General features: G+C 39.1%; 1 protein-coding gene across 1 annotated transcript; it reads right to left on the minus strand.

Moving 5' to 3' along the window:
- Positions 1–1,087: 1,087 nt before the first annotated feature.
- LOC119425308 (transcription factor 12-like) lies at positions 1,088–24,281 on the minus strand. Its single transcript, XM_037692832.1, has 5 exons — positions 24,090–24,281; positions 23,339–23,411; positions 16,211–16,284; positions 7,358–7,460; positions 1,088–1,260 (listed from the first exon to the last, which is right to left on the minus strand). The coding sequence occupies exons 1-5, from the start codon at positions 24,159–24,161 to the stop codon at positions 1,088–1,090; spliced, it is 495 nt and encodes a 164-aa protein (XP_037548760.1). The 5' UTR covers positions 24,162–24,281.
- Positions 24,282–25,154: the final 873 nt, after the last annotated feature.

Genomic DNA, 25,154 nt, shown 5'->3' on the forward strand with positions numbered 1-25,154 from the left:
GACCACAGATATATACACTCTCTCCCTACACCACTCTCACTGACGCTGCAAGCATCCTTGTCACTGGGTTTTCATACAAAAAACAGTGTATATATATATATATATATATATATAAAAGCAGAGCCTTTATATCTGAGTTATTTTGATGGAATGGCCAATGTCCAATATTAACTTTATCGCTAATATCAGACAATACACATACCAAGCTGATAATATCGTGCATCCCTAGTTTTAATAATAACTGTCTTTATTATATTGTTTTTACGAGGCAGCTAATTATAAATGACTAAAAAAAGTAAACGGTGTCTTTAGTAAAGAACTTGTTGGACAAATATCTGCAGGAACACATAGCGTCAAGTCTTGTATCCATACAGTCCACAGGTACAGAAATCAATGCTGACACAATATGGTGTTTAAAACTTTAATAAATATATGTTCATCACATGCACAAGATGGTTGACATTGAAAGCTCCAAACTACAGTTGGTTTTATTGCAATAAACAATGTCATATTTAAGGGAAAATGCATTTTGGGGGGGGTTGTAATTTAAAGCTAACCAGTTTTAATATGTCCAGTGCAGACCTAAAAGTTATACTGTCATTAATTCTTCTGAATGAATCACTTCCCCTTAAAGCTAAACTTGTATTAAATGAGCTCCAATATTTTTATTGGCATCAGCTGCAGGCAGCATGAGGCGAGGGAGAAATGAGAAAACGGGGGAGGGTAAGGAAGGAAAGGAAAAGAGCGAAAGATGGATGTTGGGTAAAAAGGGAACACAAGAGCAATAGGTCTCAGCAGCATTATCAAAACTTTTTAAACCACTAATTAACAGAAAAATTATTTTAAAAACATAAGTGACCTCTGCAAATATCTGCAGACACATGTGCAGTTAAATAGAAGTATCGTGTGACCCTCTAAAAAACACAGCTGTCCGTATCTGTCTTTATGAATTAAATTTTAATTTTGTGCCATAAACTGGCTCATATAAGCTATACAAAGATGTTTTTGATGATCATTAATATATTTGTGGGTATGGTGTGTAGAGAGAATGGTGCCCTGACCCATGCAGCTGCTTCCTGAAAACTTGTTATGTCATCATAACTTGGCCGTACCCCCGCTCTTCTATCCTCTTTGGAAAGAGGGCCCCTGGGGCCCATTCAGTATACAGCTGATCCTCTACAGCTGGACTGCCTTGCCAGTCGCATGCTGGGGGCCAGGACCTGAAGGAGGGATGCAAAGACTGGGCAGGGCCAGGATGGGCTGAGAGAAGCACGCAGGAGGAGAGGGGTGCGGGGAAATGTGGGCGGTATAAAGAAGAAGAAATTGGATTTACGCCCTTTCAGCTCATCTTCGGCTCTTCATGCTCCACTGACCACAGTAACAGATAAGCACACCCTGCGGCGTTGTATAGTGACCGACTACATCGGCTAAACACTACTGCTGCACACATCTCTATTTTTTTCTGCACAGGCCTCATTTTATATATATATATATATATATATATATATATATATATATATATATATATATATATTTGTGTGTGTGTATTTGTATACAGCATATATACCGGGTAGTACTGTCCTCATAAATGCTTGCCGCTTTCAGTTGACTGTGTGCACACGTGTGCATGGGTATGAACAGCTAAGTGGGAAGACAGAGCAGCACTGGCAGCACCTGTGACCCACGCTGCACTAGAAGCTGAGTGCACACCTGAACAGCACCTGGCCACACTCGCAGCCTGGGTCTGGGGAGGTTCTCCCCTGGGACAAAGCATTAGCAGATGACACCTGCCCCAGTAAACACACACTGGGGATGCCAGTGTGATGTGGGAGTTGACACCTCACTGAGAGCCCTGAAGATCAATTAAATTTGAAAAAGAAAACTGCAGGGAGAGATTCTGAGGAGACTAAACTCCGCTGAACGGATGCCTTCCCTTAAAACGATTATATCACCAGGGGGAAGGGGGGGGGGGGGTGTTAATGAGGTTTAGAAAAAAATATAAGGAAAAGAACAAAATATTTTGAAAACACATTAGTAGTACAATTCTTCTTCTTCTTTCACCTGCTCCCTTCTTCAGGGGTCGCCACAAGTCGCACAAAGTCTTGCCAATTATTTTTACAACGGACGCCCTTCCTGACACAACCACAGCCCTCTGTGTGGAGCAGAGAGCTGCCATCTAGGGCACACGGAGGAGCAGATGGTGGGGGTTAAGAGCCTTGCTCAAGGGCCCAGAGTGGGGAAAATGATGGTGGAGGCAGGTGTGTGTGCTTCACCTATCCCACCCACATTTTGATGTTGTCGGTAGTACAATTTTTTGTAGTACAATTACCGGTAGACAAAAAGACCGAGGCTAAGACGGTGCAAATCTTATGTGTGTGTTACGTATCAGTACTGTGCACTTCAACCATTTTCTCATTGCCTCTAAATAATTAAAGCCATAAAAGCTGCCGACAGAAGTAGAGTAATTTTGGGGGAGCAAATCAAGCACTGGAGAGCATGAAATCAAAAGTTGTGGCTAAGATCTTATGGAAATGAGCTGTGAGATATTTTGAGCTCCATTGGGAGCGTAGCTGATTGTAACTAATCACAGATTGTTGTTGTAAACAAAGGCAAGAAATATTAGCTGTTTTCTAGCACAAATTCGACAAAAATCTTGATGAGTTTGAGCTGCATTAACCTACCGTTATTTATTGATGTAGAAATTGTAAAAGCGTAAAAACTTAAATTAAAAAGACTTGAAAATTATGTATTTTGACAGTTTTTGTGGCTTAAACATATGGCTACTGACAGCAACATGCATTATATAAACGAAAAATAGTTTATCACAACAACGGCAACAGATATTCTGTTAAAAACTGAAATGCTGAATCTGTAAAATTTGAAAAGCAGACACTGTTTTAATGTGTTCAACATACTATACATCAGTGGATGATCCAAGTTTTAATGGAGCGGCCACTCAAAGCAATGACTGTCAGGCAGTCTTATTAAAAGAACACGTGTATGTTGACAGGCTGAGCATGTGGCTGCAGCCGTGTGTTGATGATGGAGTTAAGCTGATTAGTTTTATATGCAGGACTAAAGCTGTTTGAGTAACAGATATGAAGCACGCCTGAGAAACGTGAGTTTTAAACAGCTCAGCAGTTCTGACGTCACGCCTTCAGGCGCATGGCTGGAAGGCCCTGATGCAAAAACAGCCCAGTTATGGCAGTCTGAACCCAAATAAAACATAATTAAACTTTAATCAATCAAGTAGTGCGTTTCTGAAGAAAAATAAATAGTTGAAATAGTTATATTTATCAAAAGCTCTAAAACCCGAGCTTACTGAGTTTTTAATTGTTTATTTGCCTTTATAAAACTTTAAAAAATAAGCCCAAGTAGAAATTTACAGAACTGATTCTTTGCATTAACAAAGTCTTTAGTCCTTTTGGAACAAAAACAATGTGGTAAATTAGATAAGACAAACCTGTGACTGTAGGATACATTTAGGTAAATAAGTTTGTTTTTTGTGTAGGTTTGACCTATTACAAAAACAAGCTGCAATTGTTAATAAAGGTAAGTATAAAAAAGAGTTTCAGAAGTTCTGCACTGTGTGGCAGTTTTAAAATTTAAGGTTAAGTAATAAAATAAACCTTATCTACCTTCAGTCTATTGACAATATAACATCAGACAAATACTAAGCATGCTTTAAAAATTCAACATGAAAACTGTAAAGTGTAGCTTTTTCAGCTATAGCGCATCCCCTCTGGTAATTTACCAAAAACAGCCTTCCCCACTGATGTCCCTTTATCAAGCTGACACCAGAGGAGAACATCTCGGCGGGTATGGTAATTAGATGCAACCATTTCTTGTCAGGGTCATGAACTCTTAGCAATCCATGTAGCTGAGCAATTAAAACAAGTAAATTAACCTCCCACCAAAAGATCTGCAAAAAGACATCAAGTAAATCACTGCAAAAATATTTTACATGCAGCAAATACCTGCACATTCTTACACATTTCTCTTTTTTGCTCAAAAATAGTCAGTGATCCTCTGCAAATCAGTTAGCTTAACCCCAAATCATTGCAGCTTAGTGACCAAGGAACAGAGATTAATATTTTGAACACAATAGGACTACCTAATGTCATCTACAAGTACTAATATTAAATAATATAAAGACGGTTGCGACCCGAAAAGGAAAAAGCAGGTAAAGATTAGAGTCCGATCGATATATTGGTAGGGCCGAAAGTTTAGGCCGATATAAACGTTAGGGGACATATCGTATCGGTGACAATTGTCTCATTATGTGCTGATATAAGCACTTCTAATTTTCAACCCTAAAATGCTGGGAACCAGTCATAATTGTAAAATGTGTCCAGCAGAGGGCGCATGAAGACTACTTTCAAGTCATGGCTGTTCACTTAAGTTTCACTTTCACATTCAGCACAGATGAAGCAGGGAGCAATACTGTGTGGCGTATTTTGCTGAACAGAGCATGGTACGTTTATTTTAACTGATCTGTAAAGCAAATAAAAAATATATAATTTATCTTCAATCCTCCAACCCGCTTGTCATTAGCTACGTGCCTGTCAAGTTAGCAAGCTAACGTTTAGATAACCTAGCATAGGCTATTGCCTTGTAAAACTTCATCCAGAATAATAAATCTAACATACTCTGGTAAAATATATCACCATGTGTAACTGACTGACTAAAGAATGAACAGGGAAGAGCATTTTTTTGTTGAATTTATATTTTTGTAACATACTAACTTTATGGTGAACAGTGGAGGATAGAAAATGTGAATGCACTTTAGGAAGACTGTTTTTATGACCAGTGCACCACTTGTAAGCCTAGTGTGGGACTACATATAGCATGGATCTGATTTGATTAGCTTCATGGTTGCTATTGCTAACAGCCGCGCTAAAAAAACAAGCTACTCCACTCGTTGTTACCGTACATTCTTGCGGGTGGACAAAGCGCAAAATTTTTCAGCCATTATATTGGTTATCGTAGGTCGCATTCTCCTCCCATTATCAGTATTGACAATAGCCAAATGAATGAATGAATGAATGGATGGATGGATGGATGGATAGTACATCTGTGTGTAAGGACCTGGAAATCACTCCATCTGTAGCAAGTCTTTATGAAGGATGACTATCTATAGCTTGTCTAAAAGTAGCTTGTGTACCAGGGGATCAATCAGTTGAATCACAGACTGACGTGGCTGTGACTGACAACGATTTGATATGCAGTGTGCATGAACAATGTGGCTGCCACCTGCAGAGTTTAATGTTCTGATTAGGCAGAGGACTGTAGAACAAATAGGTAAAGACCAGAGACCAATTCATCCATAGTCCGCCATCATTGGGACCCATATCTGGTCCCTCAGACACATTAAAAATGCAGTTATGTTTCATTTCAAAGCCCTCTTAACCGTTCTAGCTTCTAGAGAAAGACAGTCGTACTAAATCTAACAAATGTATGCACCATAATGTACATGCTATATATTAACACACATTAATGTAAACTGAATCAAGTTATAAACCTCAAAATTATTATCTTACAACCTTTTTTTCTTGTACGGTAGTTATTTTTGACCAAATGCTAATTCTTCAATTTTTGAAATCCAGAGATATTTAAATGAAAAACTGAATCTTGAAGCCATTTCTTTAAACCTTTAACGCCTTTAAAAAAAGGACATTTTTAATCGGTCTTACATTTTCCACCACATGGGATGGTTACGAACTCTTGTGCTAATTGACCTTCTTACTACATGGACAAGACTTTAGTGTTATTTAATTGGGACAGGAAAATGTAACGTATCATGAGAAAAGAAAGGTTGGCGATTTTTAGCTTAAATTTTGTTCAAAATATATATTTTTGACCACATTTATGAAATAAATATTGCTCAATATTTTGCAAACAATATGATTTCCATCATAAAAAAGAAATATTCACAAGTACTTTGTAGTATTTTTACTGTTCAAGTTTGCTGACGGTTTGAATATGTGTACCTAAGTAAACAATTTAAGTAAATGTAAATAAAAAAGTGCCAAGATTTGAAACAGTCTTGTCAAAAGTTCAAACGCTGACAGGACTGACTGAACTAAAACCTGTTTCTATGGCCAGACAAATTTTTAATGGTAAAGATGATCTACCTATCATCACAAATGTGCACTTTCCTCAACTGTGGTTATTCTACCATGAGCATGGATGAGGAATAACCTCTCAGGCATGACTTAATAAGAAGACTGAAAATGCCATACATTTATGCAAGCCTTGGATATTACCGTGGAAAACAATTTAATAAGACTGCAGTCATCCAGAATTCCCAGCCTGAGATAAGCAGAAGCAATTCCAAGTTTACAATCATACTGTCTAAAATTGACATATCGCAGCAACAGATCACATCCATATTCTACCGCTGGTGAGCACATTACAGATACAGCGGAAGAGGAGAGCTATAGCCGTCACGTGATCAATTACAGGAAGATAACATTTTGTTTCCGTTCAGCTGCATCCATTTGTGAACTAATCACAGAGCTTGGAAACCAGTCCCCACAGCCATTATACAATGAGCTGAAATGTAGTTAGCCATAAAAGTGTCAAGTGGTTACACATCACAGAGAAGCTGAACGCTGGATCACAGACACATTTTAATTGCTGTAATGTCAGAGAATATTGTGGCTCATTAACGGAGCAAAGGGTAAACAAGCAACAAAAAAATATTCATGACCAAAAACAAAAAATGTAGCTAAGAACACATTTTAAATAAAATATTAAAATAACACATTCTAAAAAAAAAAAAAAAAAGAGTCAGATGAAGACAGAGCATCTCTGAGCAATTGGCGTGAATATCATATGAAACCAGTGAGCTGGGAAATGACATAAACTGAGATCAGTAAGACTCAGAAAAAAATGTATATATATTCATTTTGTCAGCCCAGTTTGTGTCCCCATCAACCCATCAATGAGGATAACTGGGATTTGACAACCCCTGAAGAAAAATGACAACATAAAAATGCATGATAAGTTGACAACAGGTAGAAATTTGATGTGAGAATAACTTTGATACAACTCTAACACACACACACAAATATAGACGTGCATACAAGAGAAGATGCTGAAGGTGGACTTGGGGAGAGCTTAGTGTGACAGAAAGCTGCACTGATTGTGTGACTCCTGCCCTGGGGGAGGGTCATCACAGATGGAAGGGGATGCAGAAAGGAGAGGGGAGACTGAGAGGATGTAGCAAGCCTTTCAGCACTGCTATCTCCACATGCATCATGTGCCTTGCACATCAGTCAAGCGTCATTCTTTTACAGTATATTTCACCCCAAAGGCCACGAGAGCGCAGAGTTAAAAGAAGTAGCTTACTTACCCATTACGTTGGAGTTCATAAAAGGTGTTGGGGACAATCCTTCATGGGACACTAATCGACTGTCACTCAGATGATCGCTGTAATGAGGGCTGTCTGCAAAACCCTGCAGGGAGGAGATCCAAATATTAGACACAATATTGAGCAACTTCATTAATTACAGCCAGACAATAATTAGTAAAAGGAGAATGCAACTGGTCGATAATGTCAAAAACAAATCTGCACAGTATTACAAAAAGTAAATACATATTAATATTTTCTAGTGGCAGCAACTGGACTATCTTAATAATATTTAAAATGTCTTGATTTGTAGTGAAAATGTCATTTTGGCAGATTTGCTAATAAAAAACAGCAATGTTTGCTTTGAATTTTACTGTTTCATTGACACTAATACATGAAAACACCATCAAAGTTGAACACTCAGCTGTAAGTTTTATTCAAGCTTGACGGATACATCTACTGAAAATTTATACCACCAGCTAAATACGTGCAAAAACTCCTAAAAAAAACAATCACCTTTGTGAGTGCATATTGTGTGTATGCACTAAAAAGCTAATTTTTAAAGTAAATAATATTTTTCAAGATAGTCTGATAAACTGTAGTTTAAAAAAATATACAACTAAACAGTGTCAATCAATACAGTGTCAAAATAAAACAGTGAAGTTCTTTAAATTGTAACAGCAGAATTATTTGGAATTATTAAACCTATGTCAACCACCAGACCTTTCAAGTGTTTTCTGGTTGATGCAAAACCTTAAAAAAAAAAAAAAAAAGGGCTACAACCTTTGAAATGGAGGCAAATATGACACACTTTTTGTAAATGCAACTTGCTGCTCAACAGTAGTATGAAGTTCAGGATATGCAATTCAATTTTAAATTCATCTATGAACTGATGAACTGAACTCTAAACCAAACCCGTATTTGGAAGTTTAATGAGAAAAAAACTTTTAAATTGTACTAATTTGTGTTGTTTCTTATACAGATTAAAAAAAAGTTGTTGTTCAGTGGAAGTAGAAGAAACACAGAGATGCAATCCCACGAGTTCTAGGTACCTGCAGCTTATAAAAATTGCCTTTTTCTCCTGCAGCTTCACAGCACCTTTTCATGACACTTATCAGCTTCAGGGGCTTAGGCCTAAATATTGGTCACAGTATGGTTTTGGAAAACTTGGGGTCCCGTGTAATAAAAGATGCTCTGTTACAGTGTTAATCCCAAACCCTGTGAAAATCCTTCTGCGCTCCAGTCAAATGCATCTTCCCAAACTACATTAACTCCCACCAGACGGACCAAGCAGCAGTGGGCTTGCATTTCTATAGAGCTATTTCCACCAGCCTGTACACTTTGCATTCAACATACAGTAAAAAAAAAGTTAATCTTATTATCTATCTTTTTTTTTTTTTGAGTGGATGGTGATGGAGTAATTTCAAAGTGTTGTGCTGCGTTGAGGAATTCCCTGTTGTGCTCCTGCCAGGCTGCACACACTGTTAATCACACCATGAACCGACTCAATAACAACAGCCCCGTGAGAACACACACACATAATATGTTAAAGCAAGTGAAAAACTTTCTTTTTTTTAACAGTAGAAACAAAGGAGGTGTTTCCAATCAGCACTTTCAGGAATAAATCGTCTAAGAAAAACAGACACTATGTCCTTGTTTTCAAATTTGTCCAAACAAAGCTGATTTATTCAGTGAACTTAAGGTTTAGAGCTTATGATTTCAAGTGTGTGCGCCTCTCCACTGAGTTTCTTGTGTATATGAAGGGATCCAACGTCTTGGAGACATGATCCTGTTCAGGCTCTAGTACCTTTGTAGGGCAGGTATTCAATTGAACCGCTCAGGGGGGCACAGTTACTAAAGCCAAGAGCTAAAGAGTCAGACATCCGGCAGTTATTGTCACTACGCACATTTATTTTAGAGGTTAAAATCTAGTTTCATTGTAAATTAACCCATTGGTGGACCAGACTGAGGTCACCCGCAGGCCTGATGTGGCCCCCGGGCCACCATTTAAATAGCCCTGCTGTAGGGTATGAATCAGTTTTCAACTAAATGACTTTCTGGCTGAAGCCAACCTTGAGGACTTCTGCTGCCATCCAAGATGGACTCAACAACAGGCCTGTCGCAATAAACAATAAATCAATTAATCGCATGATGAAAATTGTCAACCTCCTTTTCATTTATCGGCTTTACCGTTTCTTCGTGTCTCTCTTTCTACTGAAGACACTCGATGACAAAAAGCTCAACTCCGGTGCTCTTCACTGACCCCTCCCTTTCTCTTTTAAATCTGTTTTAACCGTCCAAAAATCACGTTTTTGGATCGTTAAGAGCAGCTAAGCTACAAGCTAAGCTAAGCTAACAGGCTGACCTTGGGGGAAAAACCTCCGTCTTGTCGAAGCTCCAAAATTCACGGTTGAAACCGGTGCCTTCGTGTAAAAAGTTGTTTTTCTCTGCAAAAAGAAGCTGAGAACTTGTTTACTGATTTTTTTAATTTTTATTAAAAAGCTTTGTGTGAAAAATGCTATGCTAAAGAGCTCAAACCACACCGAGCGTCCGCCATTTTGAGAACTGAAAAAAGGAAAGAGAGACATCAAGGGGCCTCCCTCCCATTTTTCTTAAAGAGGCTCGCTCCCTCACTATCCATCCTTTGGTTCAAACAGTCTCATACTGCCATCAGGTGGTCAAAAAAGGTACTACACTCAAAACAAATCAACATTTCTTCTCAAACTTGACAATAATTACTCATTATTGTCAAATTTTAAACAATATTATCGTTTATCGCAATAATTTCTGAGACAATCGCGCAGCAAAATTTGTTATCGTGACAGGTCTACTCAACAATAGAACAGTGTTATGAGAATCTTGCTGAAGAGGCAGTCAATCTGCACAAAACATGAGGCTGGATGGGACTGTAAGTGGACAGAAATTTTAAAACAAAATATGTTTGCAGGTCTAAACACATTAAACAATGAACTGGGATCAGCGTAATTTATTGCACACTGTATGCGTCTGTTATATGAATAAACATTTGCATTAATATTGATAAATGAATGACAATAAATATTTGGGTTGTAAAAACACCTCAGCATTTTGGACAGAGAAACCAAAACCTATTAAACTTGGCAGAAATGTGCTAGAATTGTGCTTTTACAAAATACAACTTTTTCTTTACTGAACCTTAATGAGGTTATTCTGCTTTAAATAACCAAACAGATTAATTAAACAAACTGTTAGTGGTCTTATCAACTAGCTTTACCCAACCAAAAAGGTAAGTGTACTCCACAAAGTGCAACGTCAAACATTTTTATTAAATAATGCAAAGCATTTAGTGGTTTGATGTTCGTTCATTCAATGTTTATTTCTGTAAGTTAGACTTATTGAGCCACGAGGACTCATTTGCAAGAGAGCCCTGATTTAACAAAGAACACAAATGAGGTACAGACAACAATAGACAAATAAGAATATAAAAATATAAAAAGCATATAAAATGAAAAAGTAAATAGAAGAAATTAAATTAAAAACAAAACAAAAACAGCTACAATGTAAAGCGACGTAGAATACTAAAAACAGGAACATGTCTGTTGAACGGTGCGCTAAGATTCATAACTGGCTGCAACTACTGTACCCACCACTGCACCCAGTATTCACTGGTTAACTGGACATCATTAACTTCACGCAGACTCTCTCACTGGTACATTTTCATTTTTAAATCACTTCTTGGTCTGCTGCCTTCATACATCTCCTCCGACATGTCTCTGCGTGAGTGCAGCTACAGCATGCGCCCTCAGGACATTATTACCTGCAGTGTTCCCTCAGCGCGGACTGAAATAGGCAAAAGGGCCTTCTCCTATTCCGCTCCTGTTTCCTGGAATAACTTGCAAAAAGATCTGAAGCTCTCGACCTTGACCTCTCTAAGTGGCTTCAAACATCTTCTAAGTTCATGGCAAAAACCAACGCAGACATGTTCCTGGTTTTAGTTTTCTACATCGCCTTACAATGTAGCTGTTTTTGTTTCGTTGTTTCATTTCTTCCATTTACTTTTTATTTTATACGCTTTTTTATGATTGTCTACTGTCGGCATCTGTGTTCTTTGTTTAAAACAGGTCTCTCTTGTAAATGAGTCCTCGAGGCTCAATGAGACTAACCTGTAGAAATAAAGGTTGAACTGAATTATAATCTGTGGCAACTGCTTCACATGTAATCCTAAAAGGCATCACTCCAGTCACTATTTATACGTCACTGTCCTGTCTTAAAATCAGTCTTTCTTAAAATGTATTCAAATGCATTTTACAACGGCAAAGAGAGGCAAACATATAAAATACCTTTTGACGGTCCAAAACGTTACATACAATGCAAATATTTACTGTTTATTGTCTAAATTGGTTGTGGATCAGTCTAAAAGTGTGGCCATACAAATATTTAGCCTTGCTCTGAAGTGTGTGCTACTCAGAGTCTGTTAGATCATCAATCACAGGGTCCTCATCGTTCCCCAACACCGGTGGCCTACATCTACGACACTAACATATTCTGTCATGGCTGCCACAGGGCAACATTAGCACTACTGGCTAAATAACTGTCAGCTAACTGGCAGCAAGCAGGCCACAGCTCACGCCTTGCTCCCCGATCGCTCGCCACAGCTCAGTCATTTTTTCACACGCTGAGCCGCATCCCAGGTGGATGCGAGGCTGCATGTGAGAAGTCATGATGTGGTCATGATGGATGCGTGTGGGGTCGGGTATCAATTAGGGCAGGGCACTGGGGATGAGGGAGTTGTCGTTTGGTGGCGATGGCACAGCCCTGCCTGTCAGACTGCCAGCCCACAGCCACAGCTACCCAGGAAACAGCGGCTGGCTGGGAGCCGAGGTCAGCGCAGCAGGTCTCAGGACTCTTCACAGGCGACTGATCACACCAGCAAACAAGCTCAGGGACGACACTGAGCTCCCTTTGTAACAGCCTGAAAAATGAGGCACGCAGAAGTTCTTCCAGGAGCCTTGGACAGATTTTGTGAATAAAGTATAAATTGGTAAATTTCTGAAGAACAGGGTGGTTTTTAATTAACGGTAAGTATTTGATTCTTTTCCAGCAATGTGATGATTCGAAAATAGGTTTTTCAAAAAACATCTTATTACTGAGGATCAATTTTTATCTCAAAGGCAAACGTTACGTTCATCATTGATTTCCAATCTTCCTTTTAGAAAATGTGGCTTAAAGGTCGTCCACGTTACTGTGATCATACAAGCTTCAAAAGGGTTGAGCTGACTCAAGTGAATGTAAGAAAATAAACTCTCAAACGTGTAGACACATTATCAGGAGGTCAACTTAAACGTTGTGTTGCATATAGGCCTGTCACGATAACAAATTTTGCTGGGCGATTAATTGTCTCAGAAATTATTGCGATAAACGATAATATTGTTGAGTTCTCAGCTTCTTTTTGCAGAGAAAAACAACTTTTTACAAGAAGGCACAAGTTTCAACCGTGAATTTTGGAGGTTCGACAACACAGTTTTTTTTCCGCATGGTTAGCCAGTTAGCTTAGCTCGTAGCTTAGCTTCTCAACTTAGCTGCTTTTAACGATCCAAAAACACGATTTTGGACGGTTAAGACTGATTTTAAATCAAAAGGGAGGGAGTCAGTGAAGAGCGCTGGAGTTGAGCCTTTTGTCATCCAGTGTCTTCAGTAGAAAGAGACACGAAGAAACGATGAAGCCGATAAATGAAAATGAGGTCGATCATTTTCATTTATCATGCGATGAATTGATTTATTGTTTATTGCGACAGGTCCAGCTGCACATACTTTTACTTATATGTCAAAACTGATCCATCAAAGATGAGTGACACTATTTGTCTTTCTTATACACTTCCTCTGCTTTTATAAACCTTTTTATTTTTCAGTTTAACATTTTGATTATAAAATGCTGACAAAATACCATAAAACGACCAATTTTCTTCTTCTTTCAGCTGCTCTCTTCTTCAGGGGTCACCACAAAGACTTGGCAATTATTTTTACACCGGATTACCTTCGTGACACAACCACAGACCACCGAGGTACCACAGCCATCTGTGTGGAGCCGAGAGCTGCCATCTAGGGCGCCTGGGGGAGCAGATGGTGGGGGTCAAGGGTCCAGAGTGAGGCAAACGAGGGTGGCGGCAGGTGTGTGTGCTTCACCTTTCCCACTCGCATTTTGATGTTGTCGGCTCGGGGAGTCAAACCAGCGACCTTCCCACCACAGACCCACCTTCTCTATCCTCTGCGCCACCATTCCCCCATTTAATCAAATGCATTGGTCATTTAAAAAAAAGCGCTCCTTTTCACTAAATCATAGTCTATCACCGTGCAAAATATATATATTTTGTCAACCTTGTAAAAAAATGAAGTGATTTTTACAGAACGATCCACAACTATGTGTAATTTACCATCCTATGGGATGTGTAGTCAAATGTGTATGAGAATAAAAAGCTTGTGCAGCTGTGCTCAAGTGTTTGCAGCCCTTATGGATGTGCAAACAGCTGTCTGCTGGCTGATGCTGTGCCGTGTAATGTCAGAATCACTCATTTATATGCACCTGGAGCCAAGATATCTCAAGCGGCTCTGTCTTATAATTCAAATCAAGCTGCCTGTGCTACCATAGCTTCTAGATGTTCATTCGGGAAGGGCACTGAGAAATAAACAAGGTAAGGCAGCCCGAGTGGCTCTGACATTTAACTGAATCCTAATAGAAAGTGACAAGAGATTGACGTTAAATGAAATTCATACAGGGCATCCAGAACAAGCACAGTGTGAGGGACAAACAAACGGAGAGAGACGTTCACACTTGCTCACGCTAAGACCGACAGGTTCACACTTTCAGCGCGTCTTACATCAGCATACCGTGCTTTAATATGTTAAATCATCTTAATCATTCAAGCACATCAAAATGGTTTTTATATTAACCCGACCTCACGACGTAGCAATGTAGGATTTGCGACTGTTGTGATTTTTTTACAGCTTCAAATAATAACCTATTGTGTAAATTATAACAAACTTGAGTTTAAATTCTCATTAGATGATCTCCATAGAGTTGTAATCATTACGAAGTAAAAACAACAAAAAAAAAAATCCCTGAAGCAACAAAACGATCACTCAAATGCTCAGAAAACACCTTCTCGTTATTAGTCACCGGCTCGTTTTAGTCGAAAACCGTTTTTACATCAAACACACGAGCTTAACCTGAGGCTCGACAGACGAAACAGTAAAACTGTTGATGAATCAACAGTTGATGAAAATTAAACATGTTCACCGATTAACAACTACACTCATTTGTCAAACAAGATGCAGTGAATGAGAAAACTTGTCTCTTGCTGTTTTACATAGCTTCTATTAAATGTTTAGTTTTTGTTAATGGCTGTAAAAGTGCCCTGTGATGAACTGGACACCTGTCCAGGGCGTCTCCCTCCTCTCACACAGTGGTGGCTGGACATGGGCACCAGTGACCCCTGTGGCCCCTGCGACTCGTAAAAGGAAGAAGCAGGTAAAGATAACGGATAGACAGGTTGTACAAGCCTAAATAAACCGAATAAAGTAGTCCCTCGCTACTTTGCGCTTCGTTTATCGCGGACTCGCTCCATCGCGGTTTTTCAAAATAAGACTGGACACGACAAACAACTGTCTGATTGATGGATGAGCCGCACAATCGGCATGAAATTTTTATTTAAAATAAATTATTTTAAATAATTCAGCGCCTGAGCTGCAGGAAAAAAAACTTCCTCCTGCACCTTTTTGCAGCCCTTACAGCAGGATAAACTTCCTGCTGCAGCTGATCAGCTGTTCTCGTGCAGAGCAGAGAGGTGGGCGTGGCCAAGAGCTCATGCAAGTGGCAAAGAGCAGACGAGGCAGACAGAGGGAAATCATGATATGCTGTGCTCTTTTAGCGCGTTTGGAGTTTAGAAACATTGTTTAGAATATTGCAAGAGTGTGGAAAGGGTTTAAAGCACACACACACATATATATATATATATATATATATATATATATATATATATATATACATATATATGTATCATACTAAAATAAAGTACTACTTGTACTGCTATTCCTAAGTCACGGTTTTTCACTTATCACGGGGCTTCTGGGTACAGATCCCCCGCGATAAACGAGGGACTGCTGTTTTAGTGCTTCAAGAAATTGTGAAGGTACATTTTTATAGACTAAACTATTATTCAGTTAATGTATCAAACAAACATGTATATTAATCAGTTATGACGTGTATTATTTGTGTTTTGAATTTCTCTAAACGTCGGCTCCTCACATGTTTTTATTGGAAGCTGACGCATTAGATTTTTTTATATTAATCAAAAAGATATTTATAAAAACAGAAAGTATGCTTTTATATTAGCTTTTAGTTTGTAATGGAATCATTTGAGATGTGACTTTGAAAACACAACTATCACGGGCTGCATTAATCTGATTAAGATTCTGAGCGATGTTATAATCCTCAAAACACGGATCGATCACGAAAAGCTAAAATAAATCTGCTAATACAAACAACCAGGAGAAATTTGCCTTTAGGTTAAAAGAACATTTCATTAAACATTATTTATAGATACTGTAGCTAGAGACATCCAATTTGGTTACGGTTCTCCATGACAAGTTGATAAACACGTCAAAAAAATCAAACTAAAAATCAATTCATCCAGCCCTGAAAACATTTTCCAGTCCATTCTTTCACAGATAAATGTCTATACAGGTGAAATAACGTGACAGGCGCTGGGATAAGGTGAGACTGAAACATTGTGAATTCACCACTTTGATGTAATGAGTGTTAAATGATGTGCTGTGGAGCAGAAAGGCCACTGAGAGGAATTATATTGTGGGTCATCTTACCCGCGAGGACCCATAAGAAGGACTGGACTCGCCACCTGGGGCCCAGGACGCCTGGGTGGTCCTCTCATCCATACCTGTCAGAACAAAAGACACACAACCCAGTCACCACGTCTCACAAAGTTCAGTGTGCAGGTGTTTGGTTCACCACACAGACTCTGAACAGATTCCAAGAAAGCTCCACTAAACGTTGCCGTTTAAGAAGCGACGAATGAGAGGACGTCCGTTTAACTCACATTATAACTCCTCAGTTAATGCAAGGACAAAAATAAACAATATTCATAAATTAAAACTCAATCGAGCCATAAAAAAAACATAATGCTACATTTATCTAACTTACGTACTGTCAGCCTATCGTTGGTGTCATATTGCAAAACAAACATCTTTGGATTCTGAGTAGTTGAATGGACCAAATTTAATAAATGAATAAACATAACACCCTAAAGTTTAGGACATTAGATTAGAGACTTCACCAAACTTGAATTAATCTGTGTCTGTCTGAAACATAATTTAAATCCTGAAATTCACAGGTGCTCCTTGGGGAACCTGCTTTACAGAAGTCATTTGTAAGCTAAATTAAAAACGTCGGCTTCTTCTGTAATTATTTTTGATTGATTATATTTTTGATTAGCGTCTCAAGAGAAGTACATACTGATCACAGTTCAATATCCTTTGGCTGATAGCTGGCATGACAAATATGACACTTTCCTATCTTGGTTTTCTGAACATAAATAACGTTTGTTTTTTAATTACTTCAACGGTTTTAAAGTTTCAAAAACATTTATTTTAAAGGCTTTATGACTGTGTCGCTTCATATATTTCTAATGTACCACAACAAATACATAATTTGATGCAGGCTGCAGAAACACGATAAAACTAATGTTTCAGATGAACAAAAACCTACATCTCATATTTCAAAAGTCAGGCAGAAAAACACAAAAATCAATAACGCCAACCAAACTGTCAAGCTAGACCATCTGGCATGTGTTGAAAGTACAATATGTGGGATTTACAATCTGATTTATGTTATACAGTCATTAACAGATCCTCGCAGCCTCGGTTCTTCTGGCTCTTTACAACAATATCGTGTGGTAGAAACAACAAAACCACGAAAATCATCTACGTTTGGAAAGTTATTGATTATTATTTCTCTTGTAATTCCATCTTTCTCGGTAAAATGCAATACCATTTGTTTGTTTTCACCATCAAATAATAAAAAATAATCTGATTTACAAAATGTGTACGCTTGAAAAAAAAAAAACGAACGCTGGGAGCAATAAACAAAAGTTTTCAATATTATTACATATTTTTAACTTTGAAGTTTTATGAATTGAGCTAAGATGCTTCCATGAAGCAAGCAAGGTAAATATATATATTTAGACATTTTTGGAAAGCTGAATTTATGCAGCTAAACATATAATTAAAATCAGTTGGATAAAATGTGAGTAAAAGAACATGAACAGGAACCATAATGTGCGCAGCTCAGCTAAATGTAACGTATCGAGTTTAAATACATCCTAACTTTCATGTGTAACATAAATTATTATTTTTAAAGTAAAGCACTTTAGTGTTACAGAACATTAATAAGGTAAAATTACATCATTACAGTAGAAGCACACTGAAAGCATCAAAAAGTGTCTTTTTTTTTAGGTTTAGGGGACATTTATTAAAATGGCAAAGCCATTTTTAACCTCGTTGCTGGAAAATCAAACCTCTTCATCAGAATTTTGAAGATCTAATTATATACCTAAGCAGAAAGTCCGTGACATTTCAGTAAGCAGAAATCATGCCTCAGTGAGCAGAGCTTCAGCTCAGTTTCATCCTGACAAACATGATGCTTTGCTGTTTGCACACGGTAGATTCGTTTCCTCTTCTTCTGTGGCTTCATGGAAAAACTGCAGTTAAATTTGACTCACTTTCATCACTTTTGCAGAAAACAGTCTTTCACATCTGCCACGATGCTCTTGCATCTAATTTTAAATATTCCTGCAGGTATCTTGTCTGTAGTGAGCACAGCAAAATGAACAACGTTCAGGTAAACTAACAGAATAAGCACTAAAGTTGGCAAAAAAAACAAACTAACTGGTATTTTTCTTGTCTCTGTTGGACCATTAGTAAACAGCTGCACCCTCTCTAAATCCCTGATTCAGTTGAAGCGCTTCAATAGACAATTATTTGCATAAATATATGATTTGGACAGATTTTAGTGATGATTTGAAAATGTGCATCAAACCTGAGACATTTTAAAGTACCGTCTTAGTAATCTGCAGAACAAAACAACCCAATTTCCAGCTTTCCTTTGAATATTTCAGTATCTAAATACCGTAAAAGATATCACATAATTATACACCATAAAAGAAAGCTGTTTCTTCCCAAGTAGCATTTAGTTTAACCTGTGACAAATACAGCAACAACCTCCCTGAATCTCCTTTAAATTCCCACAACTTCAAATGTGAAATTAATGTAAATTCTCACACACACTGTTGAAAGCAACTTGCATCATTTTATTTTAAAGTCAGTCATTTAAACTGTTGTCAACCGGAGTCCCAGCCTAATTAATACATCTGTGACACAATCTACGAGCATTTATTTCTTTGTACAAAGGCAAGGACAAACTTTCTCATGGATGTAGAGCATCCATGTGTAAACAGCTCATTTGAGGTGCAACAAGATCAATAATCCAAAGTTACACTGAACCTCTGAACGAACCAGTAACCGACCTGCGTCTGCATCTAAACGGATCTGATCGTGTCCACTCAACACAACGCTGGAGTTTAATCAGACGAACATTTCAGAAGCATCCCAAAAGTGATGCTCACCTCGTCTAAAAATACGTGCCGGCTCTAGTTTTGATAGAATCTGCAACTAGAGGCTCTAAAATACGAGCCAAGATATAATTTAGACGTGGAAACGGGACAGAAAAGCTGATCAACTTTCAAAAGAAATGCAGGAAATCGCAACGACAGGTCACAGAACAAACGTCCACCTAAACCAGCCGGACTAGATTGAATTGAGCTTAAATGGGCTGAGTGTTTTAGCAACAGACGATGAGAAGTTCGTGATCTGAAAAACACAAGAATGGACTTTAAACAACAGAAAAATAATGAACTCCTTAATTTTAAAAACTACGCTGAAATGAAATAAAACAGTTCGTGTGAAGAAGGCTTCATTATTAGACATATTAGATAATTTAAATAAATAAATCTTGCTAGGTTCCGACTGCAGTAAACCAGATTAACTTATCAAGTTCAGGTTGCAAAACACGACTGCAAGCACTAAAACGTGCGATCGGATTTGAAACAATCTTCACGTGCGGGTTTTATCTGGATCGCAAGCACAATGAAATATGTTTAACAACGTGCGACGCAACGTTTAAATCAAATCCGTATTGTTGCTACGGAAATAAGGTCGTAAAATGCAATTTTACTTTCACTTTGCTATTTCTCCGAGTTGGACCGAGAACCCTGACTGTTCCTTCGCAATAAAAGCTGTTGTTGGACGCACAAAGCTGCACGTAAAACGAGACAGCAGAGAGATTGTGAAAGCTAAGGTCAGCGCTGAAATATTTAGTTTAAGATCCAAGTGACCGGACGACATCAAGTCCACATCAACAGCTGGTCCCACCAACAAATGCGCCACTGAATGAAAATTATCCTTTTCACAATGGCCTCATCAGATTTGCATCATCAACACAGCTGGAGGGGAGAAATGATAACCCTCCGTTAGAGCCACTTTGGCTATTTTTCTCCCATCCGTCTCTCTCCGGCACTTTTGAAGGTCCCACTCTGCTTCAATTATCTGGCAATGCCCAGCTGAGATGCAATAATCCAAACCCTCATTCCCTGCAATTTTCACACTTAGGTCTGCACACTCACTCGCCTTAAGTTTCCAATCACTTATATAGGTGCTTCTTCCCCCACCTTGAAGATCTGAGAGACATGAGCTCTCACTGTAGTCTGAAGGGAGGAGGGATTTACTTCAGCAGTGGAATATTTAAATCCAAATGTATGCAGATGCAATCTAATTTTAGCCTCAGCAAATTAGAATCTGCACTATAGAGGGAAAGATGTATAGAGGTTTTTTTCTAAATAAACTAAACTAGACAAGAATGCAAAAAAATAAATAAATAGTCTGGTTTCAAACCACACAAAGTCCTGACATGATTTACAAATCCCTTTTTCAAAAACTGTAGGAAGTCTTCCAGTGCATCCTATTTGTTCATTTGTTTTAGTCTTTACTAAACAAGTACAGAGAAAGTCGTGTTCAGTGACTTTATTCACCAACTTTATTCCAGTTAAATCAATTACAGCCATAATAGCAGTCAAAATGTGCGATTTGTCCATGTTTTTAATTTGAAAATTATTAAAATGATCGAAACAGCAAGTATTTCTTGTCCGTTTACAGCTAAATATGTCGATGGGTGAAGATCAGCGGTTGAAGTTCTCCCGTTAGGAGCTCAAAATCTCTCGGCACAGCTCATTTGAATATGATCTTAGCCGTAGCTTTTGCTTTAACGTGCTCCACACGAGTTCCTCCCTCAAAATGACTCCTCTCGTCGACATCTTTACAGCTTTTAGAAGCCGTTTCTTTTCAGATAAAGAGAAAAACTTTTGACTTTTCACATCGCTCTGACTGCAAACATCTGGAGGTTAGTTTACGGACTCGTCGAAACTGTCTGAAGTGTGCGGATGTAAACAAATGAATTGTAATTGTTGGCAACAAAACGAAGAAAAAAAACGTGTATTTTAACAGCTACTATGGTTTTTAAACTATCCAAAAAAAAAAATAATGTGCAAAGAACAACAAATATGTAAGAGGTGAAGTAAGAAAAACAGTAATTCTTTTAAAGAGGATTTTATTATCAGCGGGTGAGGGGTTCAAGAAAATCCACAAATTTCTCTCCTCCCTAGCAGGAATAAGTTGTGGCTCAGGACTTTGTCCCAAAGAAATGTGGATAAGTTTTAAAAAAATTAATAAATATCAACAACTTTTGTGCTTTCAATGCCAACAGCACAAAGAATTATGAAGAAGATTTGAGGAGTAATGAAAAATCTCAGGCGGTGAAGGCCAAGGACAGAAACCACTGATGGATCCTTCTATCGCTGCGATCAATACAGCCACATGGGACCGGGAGTCTCCTAGTGTCACTCAAGGTGGAGGTATTCTGCCGCCGAGTCCAGCACTAACAACACGAAGGAGGAGGACATTTATCAACTGCTGTGTTCTCGGGACACAAGCTCATCTCAGGTGACAGGCAGACAGTGGGCATGATGGTCGGATTAATCCACTTTCAGCTGATTGCAGATTCTGTCCCAAAGAGGCTGGCGTCCAGCCAATAAAGATCCAGCCTGTTTTCAAAGAAGCAACGGCCCTAGCTGAAATGAGATGGGCGTAAAAGGAGCTGGCTTTAGGGGCACCACTGAGACCAGAGGCAAATTATTTTCTGAATTTTAGAGACAACTGCTTCCATGAAGAGAAGAGCTTTTCTGGGGGGATCCGTGGCGGTCTGCACAGAAACGGTTTGGTGTCGCGCGGTGCGTGCGCATGACCCGTCTGCGGATCTGACTCCCATTTAAAATGTACGCACGCAGAACAAAACGTGCATTTTGAAATGTTTCCGAAAACTGTTCTTTTATCTGATACAGAAAAGTTTAAATCAACTTAAAGGAACTACACATTTGGGTTTTGTTGCAATTCAAAACAATATTTTAATTTTACCAGAAAAAAAGAGTTTATAATGTGTAAAATTCACGCTCTTCATTTCAGAGGTGATTCGATGTAATCGAGCGAAGTCTAAAACGCTATGGTGGATCAGCAGCAGATTAAAAACACAACCTGGCTAAAGAAAACTTAAAATAATAATTAAAAACACATACATAGTGTGTGATGACAGCTTCTTAAGTTACATATAATCTAAAACAGTCTAGTAAATAAAAGTTCAATAATCCTTTCCATTTTTATATAATAATGTTTATTAAAAAGTATATTTGGGACACAGAAGTGTTGTATAAAAAGGGAGACAGTCAGCATTTTTTTAAACACACATAACGTCATTATAGCCAAATTAAATAAAGATTTCAGTGGAGACCTAAACATGAAGACGGGCTTCTTTGTCGTTAGTCTTACTGAAGAGTGCGCACAAACATCCTTCTCACTTGAATGACTAGGTATGATAGAAGTCATCCTCACCGCTCCACAGTTCATGTGTGACAGCTCTGTTCTTCTTTCTTTGTCACTTCCACGCCATGTGTGGCTTTCGTTTCACAGATAACCGACGACAATGAGGCTTTGTGGATGCACACAAGACACGCTTTCAGAAAACATAACGCTTGATTGTTGACGTTCTGTAGTGGCACATCAGACAATAGACGAGCTTCAGATTAATGTCGTGTACCGTTTATTTCTAGAGGAAGCGATCCAGAAGCAAAGAGCCTGAACTTTTCTTATTGCAACCAAATCATTCCCAAACACGTCGGCAAGAAAGAGCAGGGAAGTTTTAAGTCTTTGCATTCCTCACAGTCAAGAAGAAATGTTCAGAACAGCGCAACAAGATATTTTACTACTTCGTTAAACTACAGTCAAAATGCAGCTTCAGCGCTCGGATGAATTGACAGTTTTTTCCCAACGCACATCACAAAATTCCTCAGTCCGAACGGTTCCTGCACCTGACAGCACCTGATCATTACTGCCTAAACAGGCCTGATTTATGCGTTATTTATTCGTCTGACAGTAATGCACAACATGATTAGCATTCACGGCGCCATAACGGTAAACGGATCGATAAAACATTTGCACGTCTGTGGTCTAAACTGTGCTTTGTTCAACATCTTTACTGCAGCGCTGCTCTTCAATTCCAGATGGACGGCTCAGGTTTCGAGCACCAGATGTGAGGAGCCATCGCGCAGAGGAAGAGGAGGAATTGCATCCGAGATTGAAAGCTACGACACTTTTCCTCCCATTTGTAAACGAGCCCAGGAGCAATCCACACAAAGGCAGACAAGATCCAACAGCTGATGTGTGTGTGTGCACGGCACGCTTTAAAGACACATAAGCAGGGATCAACAGAAACCACACGGCAGGGGGTTTATAGACAACAACAAAAAGAAATAGGTTTAAGGGAACAAGTCCTACCTGATGCACTGAACTGACTGCTTCCAAGTGTGGTGGGCCTATTTTTCCCTCCACTTACAGGTGGAGAGAACATCTGAAAGTAAAAGATATACAACTAAAATTAGAAAACGACCCCGTATAAAAGCAACCACTGAGCTAATTAGCTTCAATTTTGCAGACTTTAATTTTCAAAACTCAACAAACACGACTCTTGGAATCGTTATGGCGTGACACACACTTTAATTATTTTTGTCTGAATTAAAAGTACGAATGAAGTTAACAATTTTACATCCTGAGGTTTGATCTCTGTTCCACCCCTTCTTCAGCTGATGGAGGAATTAGCGCCATCAACAGTTAATCTTGGGGTATATTTACAAAGTGGACTGATGGCACCAAGATTAAAATCTGATGACAGCAGCATCGCTGACGTGACTGCAGACTCAAAAAACACAGAAAATGGAGAACTGTGAATATTTTGGGCATTTGGGAATGAGCTGCTCCAAATAGGCAGTGATGCACAATAATCAAAGTTTCAGCTTTCATTCATAATGTTCAGCATCAGTAAATAACATTTTTAAAGAAATAAGTTTTTTTTTAAACTGTGTATTTCAAACGATAAAATAAGCTTGTTGGTGGTATGTAACAATAAAAAAGACATTAAAAGTTTCACTTGCAGTTAACAGTCCTATTTCTAAAAGCACATCAGTCCAAATCTCATCCCATCTGCTCCAAACTCGTTTTAATCTGAGCTGAAAATAACGGGGAGTCCTACCGCACTAAAATCCAGCAAATCACTTAATTCCTTGTCTGTTCCGAGCGCGGCAATCCGCTGCTGAGGGTTCATCGTGGCGATCTAGAAACCTGGACAGAGACGCACATCAGGTCACATCTGGAGCTGCTTCATCCAACGGCGGGGACTACTTCCTGAGGAAACCCACGGAGCGATCCGCTGTGGATGCAGAACAAAACCGTCGCCGTGGACTGAAAAGTTCACTCGTAACGAAGACACCGACGGTTTATGCGTTTTAGGTTTGTATTCAGTCAGAGGACGTGCGCGTCTAGCTCGCTCCCTTTAGACTTGACTTGTCTTTCTCTTTTTGAAGGGAGAAATCAGCGCTGCTGTGAATGGATGTCTGGGGGAGCTGCGGGCATCGCGTTGAAGCAGGGACGATATAACTCCGTAACAACAGCTCACGCTAAAACTCAAACATCTGTAGGAGTCGCGGGTTCGCCTGCCAGTGGCTGTGTCCGTGTCAGGGGTTTACGGAGCTCGTGTTTGGAGCACGACGATGGTTAGCCGGGGCGCCTGAGCTAGCTGGCTAACGCTAGCTGCTCGTTCTTACGGTTGAAAATAGCTGCGACCTCGTCCCGCTGCCTTTGTGGACACCGGGACGAGGGAGACGAGTGTCGCTTCAGTGACCTAAAACGTAAACTGCACACCGGTACAAACAGATGAACGCACACTGGAAGTGGTAATCTCAGACTCCAGCTCCAGAAAACAAAACGCAACGATGGTCTCGCTCAACTCCCAACTTCTTTCACGGGTCCGAAAGCTTCTGGCAAACTCCCACCACCACCCCCTGAAATTTTACCTGTTTTCCGATTTAAATCCCGACTAGGGTGATCTGGTGAAAGGTCGCTTTCTGTCAGCACCCCTCAAAAAGGCGAAATTTGAGTTTAAGCGCCAATAAGTTTGAAAATATCCTCTGTATGTGTCGGTTACGTTTCCCTTAGGCAGACATTTTTGCTTTGCAAAAGCCTCAGCACGACGATGAGAGCGGTTATTGTATCCCTCCGCCGCGCAGCGGGAGATGCTGCGGGAGTCCGCTCGTCCTGA

This window comes from Nematolebias whitei, chromosome 2 (assembly GCF_014905685.2).
Source record: "Nematolebias whitei isolate Nwh7 chromosome 2, NemWhi1, whole genome shotgun sequence".
Taxonomy (NCBI): domain Eukaryota; kingdom Metazoa; phylum Chordata; class Actinopteri; order Cyprinodontiformes; family Rivulidae; genus Nematolebias; species Nematolebias whitei.

What these genes read in the sequence shown, in the direction of transcription:
- LOC119425308 (XM_037692832.1), bottom strand. Translation starts at nt 24,161, where the DNA reads ATGAACCCTCAGCAGCGGATTGCCGCGCTCGGAACAGACAAGGAATTA. An exon ending in CAGTCAGTTCAGTGCATCAG is followed by an intron (nt 16,285 to 23,338) that starts GTAGGACTTGTT and finishes TTGTTCTGACAG; the next exon opens with GTATGGATGAGAGGACCACC. An exon ending in CTTCTTATGGGTCCTCGCGG is followed by an intron (nt 7,461 to 16,210) that starts GTAAGATGACCC and finishes TCCTCCCTGCAG; the next exon opens with GGTTTTGCAGACAGCCCTCA.